Below are 11,785 nucleotides of genomic sequence, written 5' to 3'. Positions count from 1 at the left end.
TACCGTGTCGTCTCTCCAACCGCTTCTTCAAGGGAGGAATGAGCCTATGAGTCCACCGACCCTTCCCCGAGCGTTCCCGCCGCTCTTGCCATCTATTTATGGATTTTTTTTCTCTCAGCGTTCTTCGTCTGCGATTATAAATATTCGCCATCTCATCTGCCAAGGTATCAATCGGCATTATTCCAGAGATGACGAATGCTGCGTCATCTGCGACTGTCCTGGAGGGCAGAGCATACCTCCAGGGCTCTCCTCCTGTAGACTGCACTCAGTTTGTTAGTGTTAATTGATATCCGCAATACCCTTTTTTGAGGAAGTGGAAATCTTCAAAAGGCACTGGCCTGGACACGCCAGCATGTGGGATTCTTACCCACTCAAACCACCCCCAACTCCCCCTCAAGCCCCGTAGAACCACCGTACGGTATTACATCACGGAGCGGAGTCAGCTCATTTTAGCTTGGTCCCCTTTCGTCTCCACGCGGCGTACGTAACCACGCTTTTCTAGTCTCCTCTGCCTTCGCAGTTTGCTCTGGATAGATACGACCATGGAGTTGATTGCGTCCCAGTCTTCCTGACATGCTAGCATTCTTCGCACCAGATTCTCTGGTACGAGCGCCTCTCCTAGAGTCTCCTCTAGGTTCTTTCCTTCACGCAAACCTTGAACAGTGGAAGAATACATGCTCTGGGTCCTCTGGGACTCCATGCAGTTTGGACAATCGGGTGAGGCATCTAGTTTAAACCTGAACAGGTACTGGCCTCCATGCCCTATGAGAAACTCAGTAAGATTATAATTAATCTTAGCATGCCGTCTCTCCAACCACTCCTTGATGGCAGGGATGAGCCTGTGTGTCCACCGACCCTTTCCCTAGCGTTCCCAACGCTCTTGCCAACTATTTAGCGAACTCTCCCATTCGGCGTTCTTCATCTGCGTTAAAGGAGAGATAGACTTCGCATTATATATATTCGTCACACACCCTTAGGGCTTTCTTCTGTAGACTAAACTCAGTTGGTTAGCGTTAAATGTAAGCTGCAATGCCTTTCTCCAAACTGAAGCTGCATAGAGCAGGATCGAATTCACCACCCTAGCTATAAGCAACCTGAAAGCATGCCGTGGCCCTCCCACGTTCGGGATCATCCTTACCAGGGCCACACTTGCAGTGGATGCTTTGTCATAAACATACTGCACGTGTTGCTTACAGCTAAGCTTCCCGTCTAACATCACTCCCAAGTATTTGGTGGCAGGCGTAGAAGTGATGATGTGATTCCCAATTTCAATACGGGCAAAATTTATTTTACGGCGCTTGGTGATGAGGACCACTTCCGGTTTTTTCCTCCGGAAGTTTCAGACCAGAACTTTGTAGCCAACCCTTAATAGCACTGATCGCTTCGCATGAGTATAACTCAGCATCTTCGAGATGCTTTGCGACCAGAACCAGCGCTATATCGTCGGCATAACCCACCACTGTGGCTTCCTTCGGAAGGGGAAGATTAAGAACATCGTTGGACATGATGTTCCACAGCAGTGGGCCAGTACGGAGCCCTATGGAACACCTGCGGAGACAACGTACCCCTGGGGTCCGTCATCGGTGTCATAAGCGGGAATACCAATCTTCGTCAGAGATTCCCCCATTAAGCTCCAATTTGCCGAATTGAATGCATTTCCCACATCCAGGGTCACTACTATGCAATATTCGCTGCAATATTTGCTAGTACTGCCCTTTCCGTGGATTGCATCTTCGGCCAAGCCAGTAACCATTTTGATGACATCAATGGTTAATCTGGCTTTACGGAACCCATACTGCCAATCTGAGACCTCCCTGGCTCTCAACAACCGGGACTAATCTATTATAGATTAATCGTTTTAGCATTTTGCCCACAGTGTCCATACCTGCAAGGGATGATTTATCGCAAACATACTATACATGCTGCCTATAGCTGAGCTTCCTGTCTATCACCACCGCCAAGTATTTGAAGACTACCTTGACCTTCTGCCAAGAGGAAGACACGTCGCTTAGAGCACGACATCCTCAAAAAATATTTCTCAGAAGTTCCTCTAAGTACTCTATACTCTCCTTTAGCATGCTTTGAAGTGTTCAAATGATAGTATAGCAACTCTCGCTTTTCATTAATAACAACTGCTCTCGCAGTGTCCCAATTCTCCTTACAACACCTTCATGTTGAAGGGTATGCTGAAACCACTAATTCTCTTCTTCCCACTTCTGAGACCTGTTCTCCCGAGAGGTGTACTTCCAAGAGAGTCTGTATAGATTCTGGAGTTCGTGAAAGTACCATCCGGTTTTCTAAGAGAGTCCAACCTGGCCGAATCATTCTTATTAAGGATTCTGTACAGCATGGAAGTCTCCCTTTCACCTTCCAGTTCCTTACAGTATGCTCTAAAAGAGTCTGGTTTTGAACGTTTTACGAGCCTCTTATATTCACGCTGTGAGTTCCGGAAGTTGAACTAGTCTTCATCTTTATTGCTTTTGTAAGCACGGTTTAGAAGTGGTTTGGTTGATTTCCTGAGTCTTTGCAGCTCTCGGTTCCACCGTGGAACTATTTTACCACGTTGGCCTCGGGAAATAGGACAATCTTCTTCAAAACACTCTGAAAGTGTACGACTCAGAGTTTCTAATTGATCATCTATTGCCAAAGAAGTCCTCGGTCGCCTAGGGAGCTCAACTTTGTCGCCAAGAAGTTCATTGAACTTTGTCTAATATGTTCTCCTCGGATTACGCCTTTGCATTACCAACTGTTCGCCTGTAATGGTCAGACTAAGTTCTAAGTAACGCTGATCTGAGAGTGAGACTTAATCTAGCACTCACCAGTTTCTAATCAAGCCTAACAACCTTAAAGTGCATAGGTGAATTACTTCACTTCCTCTTGGCCCCATGAATGCAGGAGCGCATCATATGTTCGCGGCCAGGTTCTTTCCTCTTGAATTGCATTTGCTGCTGTCCCAACAAATATGCTGAGCATTCCCACTACCAGATCCCTTAGTTCTTGCGTTGGCGGAGGAATCATAGGGTAAGTAAGCAGAGGCAGCTATGACGTTTCTCCTCTTACCATTAACCTGGTATTGTAAGTTGACCGCAATAAAGTCCTTGGAACAGAAATGTTTCAGCATGGTTGCCTCTAACAATTTTGACATTTGAACACAGGACCTCCGTCTCGAGGATCTTTCGTCAAAGAGCATCCGAGTCCCCTTGACTGATCCAATACCACAGATTCTTTTACAACGAACCCATGGCTCTTGAACCAAAAATATATAAGGACAATCCTGCAACTTTGCCAGCTTTGCCGCTAGCAGTTATGAAGAAGCTTTGGCATGCTGCAGGTTAATTTGAATAACTCTTATATTTGTCGCCACAAGTGCAGTCTAATATGAAAACCACCGCTAACTGAAAACTCTATCCCGTTCAGTGTGGACCTTACCGGGGTTATCAGCCTGTTCTCGCCTTCTGCCAGAAGTTCTGCTTTCTCGCGTCCGATTTCTCTGGATATCGCCACACTTGGTGTTGTAGCAATGTCCATGTCCACTATTACCAGAAAAAGGGCACAACAGGTCTTTAAGGATGCGGTGCGCCTTTCAATCAACAGAATACTACACACTTAGACGGAATGTTTTTTTATTTAGGATGAACACAATATTTACATATACCTGTGATATGTATTGTACATACATTTGAACCATGTAGTTTGGCTAAATATGAAGGAGTTAGTTAGTTATGTAAGAATGGAAAACGTGAATAGACAATTGCTCACACAAGATGAACACAAAACCTTTTACCTGAAGCGTCGAACTTCCGGTGTTCCGACTTGTTTCGCATTTGTGCGGGAGGATCCTTAATCTCAAAAGAAAATGACGCCACTTGCGATATGTAAAGGAATTCACAGACCGCAATGTTGGTGGATAACCAGTATTTTCAATGATTAAAAGCAATTAACCGACATAGCTTTTCCCAACATATTTTCCATTATTCCAAAAAAAATGCAGTACATTCCTGGAACTTTAAAAGTTATCAAGCAAGGTTTAATTGTAATGACTGATATATCTTTTGATAAGTTTTAAAAGTGAAGAACTTTTAGGCAGTTTGAGTAATTAAGGCACAACATTAAATGGAGAGTCCTCCCTGAACGACTGAAAACCAGATTAGTTTTAGGAAAGGTAATTATGCAGTTCTAAATTGTTGGTATAGCTTCCTAAAAGCTCAAATAGACTTTAAGGACAATATTTAATTTCCCTCATTCAAATAAGCAAACGAACAGATTTGATTCACAGTTTCAAAAAATTGTTACAGAAAAAGTTCAAAACAAGCTAAGGATCAACGACAACGACCCTATCGAAAACAGACGAGTTACCTTGCAAGTTCGAAATCGAAATCAAATCCTTAATCACAGAAATCTTGTAATCAAGACTTTTCTCTAATAAATCTCTTGAGAAGACCTTCACCAATGGATAACTTCTTTTCGAACCTCATGGATGCCCTACTCGTAAGCAGGGAGCAGGTATGGATGAAATATTAATTTGGCAATTCTTATATTTAACGCCCTTGACTCCTCAATGTTACTCATTCTTTATTTTCCCGTCATTTCAGCCGTATGATGTTGTGTTTTCTATTGGGGGAAGCAATTTCTGGGGGCACCAGGCTATTTTGTCAACTCGGAGCAAGTACTTTGAGCGAATGTTTGATGGTGAGTGATCTGAATCCCGCAAGCTTTATGCGAAATATTCATATTTTTATCTACATTTTTCTTTAAAGGATGTGGTCGCAATACCGATAAGGAAGTGGTAGAACTCCAAGGTTTGGACCCCGGAGTTTTTGAAGAAGTACTCCAGTACTTCTATACAGAAGAAATATCTCTAAATAATGGCACGGTTTGCGGTATCCTTAAAACAGCCAATTATTTGGAAATGGAGTGCTTGCGTTTGCGTTGTAAGAAATATTTGGAGACGGCCGTTAACATCGATGACAGTATAGATCTCTGGAAGTTGGCAGGGTCAATAAATGATTCCGAAGTGGTGTCGAGTGTCCGCCAGTATATCATTTCCAATGTGTGTGACATCAAACTTCTACCCAAATTCCTTGAGCTTGAACTTGATGAGGTAAGTATAAGCTGGATACAGCGAGCTCCACACAATAGGAACAAACTTTTAATATCACTTTATATTTTATTAGATGAAAAAATTAGTCACCAGCGAAGGGTTGCATTTATCGTCAAGATTAGTTGAATTAATGTATGCAGGAATTATGGCGTGGATAAACCACTCTAATGAGCGAAATGAGTATTTGATCGAGCTTCTGAATCTTCTGAAAATGGAGCACGTCAGCCGTGAATTTTTCAACTCAGTGGTTTCAAAAGAAAAACTACTACTTGATAATAAGGAAGGCACCAACTGGCTTATGAGACGAGTACCTAGGACATTTGATCTCCGCTGGCCTAGTCAAGTTAAAAGTTTAAACAGATGGGGCTGCAATTCCAAGAAGCAAAATCCAACGGAACAGATTCCAGCTACTAAGAATAATGCTAAGAGCTGTATAGTCAATGCAAAGGACAAACATTTAATCATAGACGGTGATGGGTCATCTCCCTTGGTTTATCGCACAGAAACACCGAGATATCGTATGACAAGCGGGAATTCTCTCCCAGAAACACCGAGATATTGTATGACAAGCGGGAATTCTCTCACAGAAACACCGAGATATCGTATGACAAGCGGGAATTCTCTCGCAGAAACACCGAGATATTGTATGACAAGCAGGAATTCTCTCACAGAAACACCGAGAAATCGTATGACAAGCAGGAATTCTCTCACAGAAACACCGAGACATTGTATGACAAGCAGGAATCCTCTCACAGAAACACCGAGACATTGTATGACAAGCAGGAATTCTCTCACAGAAACACCGAGATATCGTATGACAAGCAGGAATTCTCACTTAGAAACACCGAGATATCGTATGACAAGCAGGAATTCTCTTAATTCAATTGAATTTATAAAGGAGGACTTGGAAGGAGGCCTATACCGCTTGGGCCGACCCCTAAATAAGTCAAGAAATGAGTTTTCTGTCATAGGCAGCAATGAAGCTAGTTCAGTTTTTCTCCCCGTGAAGAAACACTTAATCATACTAGATGACGCTGACAAGTGCTACGGATTCAACGTCCACAGTAGGGATATATTTTGTTTGGCGGACCGTCCCAAAACCCCAGGATTCTGTGCTGTAAGTTTTCGCAAAAATATCCACGTTTTTGGTGGATACAATAACACCTGCGGTTTGGAATACAATGTGCGGTATAATACATGGAAAGAGAAATCTATCTGGAGTGACTTTCAACATCATTCTGGCGCAGTTGTTGACACTTTTGCTTATATAACAGGCGGTTATCACGACGAGTTTTGCCAAAATTCGGTATACCGGTATGACTTTGAGTCTAACAGAATAGATTTGCAACCAAGAATGATATTGAATCGAGCGAGCCACGGCACTGCGGCCTATGGTAAGTATTGCGGAAGTTGAAAATATCGAAGAATGTCAGTTCTGATTATATTTTTTCTTAACAGAAAATTGCATTTACGCATGTGGTGGAGTAAATGGGGGAGATGCTTTTGACTTGGACTTGGCTGAACGTTTTGATGTCCGAGAAGGAATATGGAGTTGCCTGCCGAGTATGGCTTATACATATGGCAGTTGTACCGCAACCATGCATGACGGTTCCCTATACGTTTCAAACAGCTTAAATGGAGTCTGCGAACGATTTGATTTTCGACGCAATCAATGGGAGTCACTTCCTCGAGCCCCTGGGTAAGACGTCAACACTTTTTATTTGATTTCTCTATGAAGCGTTTTTTGACCTTGACTAATTCATATTTATCTTCTTTTCAGTCCTATGGGGTCGATTGTTTCTTACGACAGCAAACTGTATCGTGTTTATAATGGCGGAATAGCGGTCTATTCGGAATCGAATGCTTCTTGGGATCGAATCCTCAGTTTTAATTTCATCCAGCCCACAGTTTGCAGTTTATGAGCCAGCTCCAGAAACCAATCACCATCAAGCACAGTTCACACAATTCAATAGCATTAACGTCATGCATGTATGTTTTCAGGTTGGAAGAATAAATATCTAATCATATTTGGTGCATTATTTGTTTTTAAGGTTTTGTGGAAAACAAAACCCCGTTCACTGTCTGCCTGACTTTCTTGTCGCTTTGGGTACAACTTGTTTTTCCTTCACAGAATTCCTTGAAACTGTCTCGATTTCCTTGCCCAATCACCTTGCTATAGAACTCAAGTGTCCTTTTGTACCTCTGCTAGTCCTCGGTTTGGTTCGCCCTGCTGAAGTGTTTTCGCAATACTGAGGATGAATTCGTGAATGTACTCAGGTCTTCGATTAATGTTGCTTGAAGCCTCATGGTGCGCGTTGGCACCGCAGCCGAAAGAGAAGCTGGTAGCGACTTCCTTTCTCAAAACAGAACCGCCACCCTAAAAACTAAACTAATTCCGGTGGTATTCGGGCGTAGGAAGTATATTGATGCCGCGATAACCTTTCGAGCTCTTCCCCCGGCTTACAATGAGACTTGGACAGCCATGAGGTCTCCAGCTAGAAACTTTGAAAGCCATATGTATCTTAAGTTTGTTAATGCTGATGATACAAGCTTTTGGCTTTTTACAATAGCAATCAAATTACCTGCATAATTGCCCTTACAAACAGCAAATCTGCCCCCGGAATGCCAAAAGTTCTTAAACCAGCATTATCCTTAGATCTTTCCCATGAAATTACTGCACGGTGGAGATTTACCTGCACTATTTTATTGGAGAGCAACGGCTCCGTTAGTACTTCGAGCTCTTCCAGTCGGAGCATCACCCTTCTCCTCCGACATGACACTTCTCTGTTCGACTTAAGCTCTAGAAGGCCTAGATCATAGTCGTCCACCTTCTTCTCTACTGTGGATAGAGGTTCACTCCCTTGCTCGGTCCCGCCCTTTCAGTCTCTATGGCTTCCCCGATTCCTCAGGGGACCTCGGTAGGTCCGATATGTATCCTTCCTTTGTTTCTCTATGTGTACATATGCTACTAAGTCTGTATTTGATTAGGCAATTACGATATTTAATTGCCTCCAGGAATCGGCCAACTATCCCGAACACGCAATACAGAGCAGTCCTTATTACATCCCTTACACACTCATGAAGATGAGTTCCTCAGTTATTGCTCCGGAAATAGTTTCAGCAATATGTCCAGTTGAATGCTCTTTGCGCATACGGGACTCTTGGCTCACGCCTCAAGATTTCCCCCTTTTGGGTTCGGGTTTAGGTCTTTTAGGAGCATTTCGCAATTGTGGACTGACTTCCGCTGCTCCTAGCTTCTTTGGCTCTAACTGAAAAATTAGGTTTGTCCTCAAGCTTGGAAAGGTCCTCCTCTGGTTTCAGGCCATCCAGTTTGTGTGCGGTACATTTGTGTACTGATATGATGTGATGATATGATATGATATGTCCCGTTTGTGTACTGACGAGTATGGAGGTAGAAAGACCACGATGCCATAGCCTCTCACCCGCTAGCAAGGTAAAATCATTTTAATAGTGAGGTCATCTCGTACAGGATGTGCCAATAACGGTCTAGGTAGACAAGAGGCCTGGCTTGAAGAGAGCTGAACAACAACCCCGAGAGGTAGGTTGACTCTTAAAAAACGCCCATGTTTTCGCGGGAGCACCGTGAAGTATTACTTCGCGAGGAGGGCTCTGGTTTACACCAGCACAACTAAGTCCCACGTCCGTCGCGCTTTTCGAGCTGGTTCCAGTTCCTGCAGTTATTCCTGTTCTGTTACTGACGTGTTTACCGCACTCGATCTTGCTGCAGACCTCATCATCTCCTCCACGAAATTACGGGGTCCAATAACTGCATTGGAGGTGCTGTTTAACCTCCCTCTTTCGTTCGCGAATCTCGAACAATGGAACATTGCATATTCCAGGTCCTCGGGTGTACCGGCGCATTCGGGACAGCCTGGGGACTCACCCAATCCCAATTTTACTTCCCTCTTGTCCTTTGGCAAAGCCTCCTCCCTCGCAAACACAAAGCTCTCAATAGTGTGATTTCCTGGTTCCACCAATAATTTCGTTTCCTACTCTGGCGAAACTTCCATCGCGGCATTGTAGAGTCGCTTGCTTCAACTACCTGTTGATATAAGTGGCCGACTTTTTCCTGTGCCGTTCCCTTCGGGTCGTAAACATACTTCTAAAACCGGCAGGAATGTCTCTTCCTCGAAAACTCCAATGGACCACCCAACTATCCAGGTTTTTCAGCTTCTGTTGCTCACTCGACTGTGGCCTCCTCCGTTCCTGATGTCAAAAAGTCTAGTAGTCACTGTGGGTGTAGTGCTCACTCACCCTCCAGACCATCCCTTTCACCAACGTGGTACCGAGGTGGGTTTAATCATCGGAAGGTGGACACGCATCGGCGTGTTGAAATCGCCGGCAATGATTTTGCGGGTGTGGCATCTAGCATTCAACAGCAAGCTGTTTAGCATCCCATATCACGCTAATGTTACACTTGCACTAACGGAACAGCTGTAGATATGGACGCCGATGACTTTTGCCCATACGCCTTTTGCCCCCTTGATTTGTGTCAACCTCATTTGACCCTACGATTCAGCTCCCTCCTATTGTGGCCGTTTGAATACCACCACAGGCTTTTCGAAAGCCCCTAACAGACTTCTCAGTAAGTTCTTTCAACTTGGATTGTTCCTTCGATGTCGCTTCATCGAAATCCTTACATTGTATATAGATTTCATGCTTTTGGGCACTGCGGCATTCTCCCAAGTGAGTTTTTGACTTGAGTGCGAAAGTCATCAGTTTTGCCTACGCTGGATCTTTTCAGCTCGAACATAAGATCTCCTCTCTGGTTTCTTTGGATTCTGTTTACATTTCTGCTCAAATCTTTCAGAACGGGATCAGCTTTGACCGTTTTGAGTATCCCCGCGTAGAACAGATTGCCCTTACTGGAGATAACAACCGCATCTGGACGAGTTCGGACTTTTGCTTTTCGCTTTTTTGTTGGTAACTTTAGTCCATTCATCGTTTTCGATCGTCTTGGGCTTCGCAACGGTGGTCGAGTTTCCCACATTCACTATACTGCATTCCTCCTTCTGAGCGGTATGTTCTGGTTTTCAAAATACCCTGTCCGACTTTTTTTCTTTTAGGCGCCTGTGGCGGGATCCCTCTCTTTTTCACGTACCCATTTATTTCGCCGTGATTCGATGGTAATACGGTTAGATGTCACTTGGGTCGCTTCTGACACTGTTGGCACAGTGGGGTTCGGCGTATCCTTATTATTCCTAATAGACTCTAATAGCCCTAACCATACTCTTTATGGCTTGGTGCACGTTGTTCCTGTCCTAGATAAACTCGGACAGCTCAATTATTTTTGCACCAAGCTGGGTGAACGGTAATTCCTCCGGATCGGGACTCTGCTTCCTGTAATCACCCGGCAATGTTACTCCTTTTATACGCCCCTTCACTTTTGACGTTTATTGACCTTGACTGTACTTTATCCTTCATCGTCTTTGGCATTGGTGAAGATCTCAAAGTTGACGAGCTCCTCTTGAATGGATCCCTTGCTTGTTCCTGGAGCACCTCCTGCTGTCGCATATCTTGAACATATGCGGTGGGTGTTATCACGGCCTTTGTCGTTCAATAATCTGTGTGTTGGTCTTGTTACTGGTGTTTTCGGTAAGGTCGTACTTCGCTTGAACACCTCCTTCTCCAGATCCAAATCACTTGCAACATTACATGCCAAGGTGGCCAAGTTGTCCACCACCGAGGCGCTGTCTGTCTGTCCCACCCGATTTATTCACGAAAATTGGTAAGAATGGGTGATCTGTGGTTCCCTTTACATACAGCAAGTGGCGCCATTTTGTGTTAAGTATGAGGGGGGCTCCCCATATATGTGAATGGAGGGTGCTCATTTTTTTTCCATAAAATGTAGCCATGTGGGGTATCAAACGAAAGGTCTCAATTAGTACTTTTCTAGACTGGTTCCATATTTGATATCGGGTGGAACATAGGGGAGTGAGGGCTCAAAATATGCCCCCAAAAAGTGTAACATGTCTCGTTCTCAGAACCTATCCAGCCGAAAAATCTGAAAAAATCACAACGATGCATCTCTACGAAATCTAGGCCTCAAAATACATCCGGTTCTCATATCTGCACAAATAAAATTAATAATAGTACATTTCCACATTTTATAAATTTACCCGGCAACCCCCTTTATGTCCATCCCAGAAGTATGGGTGAGTATGCAATGTTGCATACCCAAAGAACGCGGGGACGCGCAGAGACTTATCACGAACTCCGGCGGGCGGAGAAGCGACTTCACAGACGGACGGTGAGCGGCATTCTTCCGTTCCGTAGCTAGCTTACACTCATCGTCCAACCAGCCATTCCCACTTTTTTGCGGCTGGGGCCGAATATCTTTCGGGTCGCATCAATGATAACGTTCTTCAGGTGGTTGCGAAAATCATTTATTGATGCTTCATCTCCAGGATCTCTGTTAATTGCGGTTATTGCGGCATCCATTTCCCTCTTATAGGTGTCGCGTAGAGCTGTGTTGTGGATGGCATCAGTATTCACTCCAACCTGATTGTCAGAGGGGATTGTAGGCGGTATCGTAATTCGAGCTCGGAGCACCATGGCAACGAAATAGTGGTCCGAGTCTATATTGGCCCCCTATATGTTCTGACATTTATCAAGGTTGAGAGGTGGCGGTCCCATCTGGAGAGGCCCACTTACTCCAACAAC

The 11,785-nt window shown here is 44.3% G+C and overlaps 1 protein-coding gene across 2 annotated transcripts; it reads left to right on the top strand.

The window, feature by feature from the left end:
• The first annotated feature begins 4,287 nt into the window (after positions 1 to 4,287).
• LOC119661394 lies at positions 4,288 to 7,128 on the top strand. 2 transcript variants are annotated; one of them, XM_038070723.1, is made up of 6 exons: positions 4,288 to 4,503; positions 4,593 to 4,689; positions 4,758 to 5,101; positions 5,175 to 6,495; positions 6,560 to 6,800; positions 6,882 to 7,128. In XM_038070723.1, exons 1-6 carry the CDS (start codon positions 4,450 to 4,452, stop codon positions 7,021 to 7,023), a joined length of 2,199 nt encoding a protein of 732 aa, XP_037926651.1. In that variant the 5' UTR covers positions 4,288 to 4,449; the 3' UTR covers positions 7,024 to 7,128. The 2 variants fall into 2 exon arrangements, with proteins under 2 accessions (XP_037926651.1, XP_037926650.1); XM_038070722.1 differs by having other exon boundaries at positions 4,288 to 4,689.
• The last annotated feature ends 4,657 nt before the right edge of the window (positions 7,129 to 11,785 follow it).

Source organism: Hermetia illucens, chromosome 1 (genome assembly GCF_905115235.1).
Source record: "Hermetia illucens chromosome 1, iHerIll2.2.curated.20191125, whole genome shotgun sequence".
NCBI lineage: Eukaryota > Metazoa > Arthropoda > Insecta > Diptera > Stratiomyidae > Hermetia > Hermetia illucens.
The sequence above is the reverse complement of the archived record's forward strand: the minus strand, read 5'-3'. Positions and strand labels throughout refer to the sequence as shown.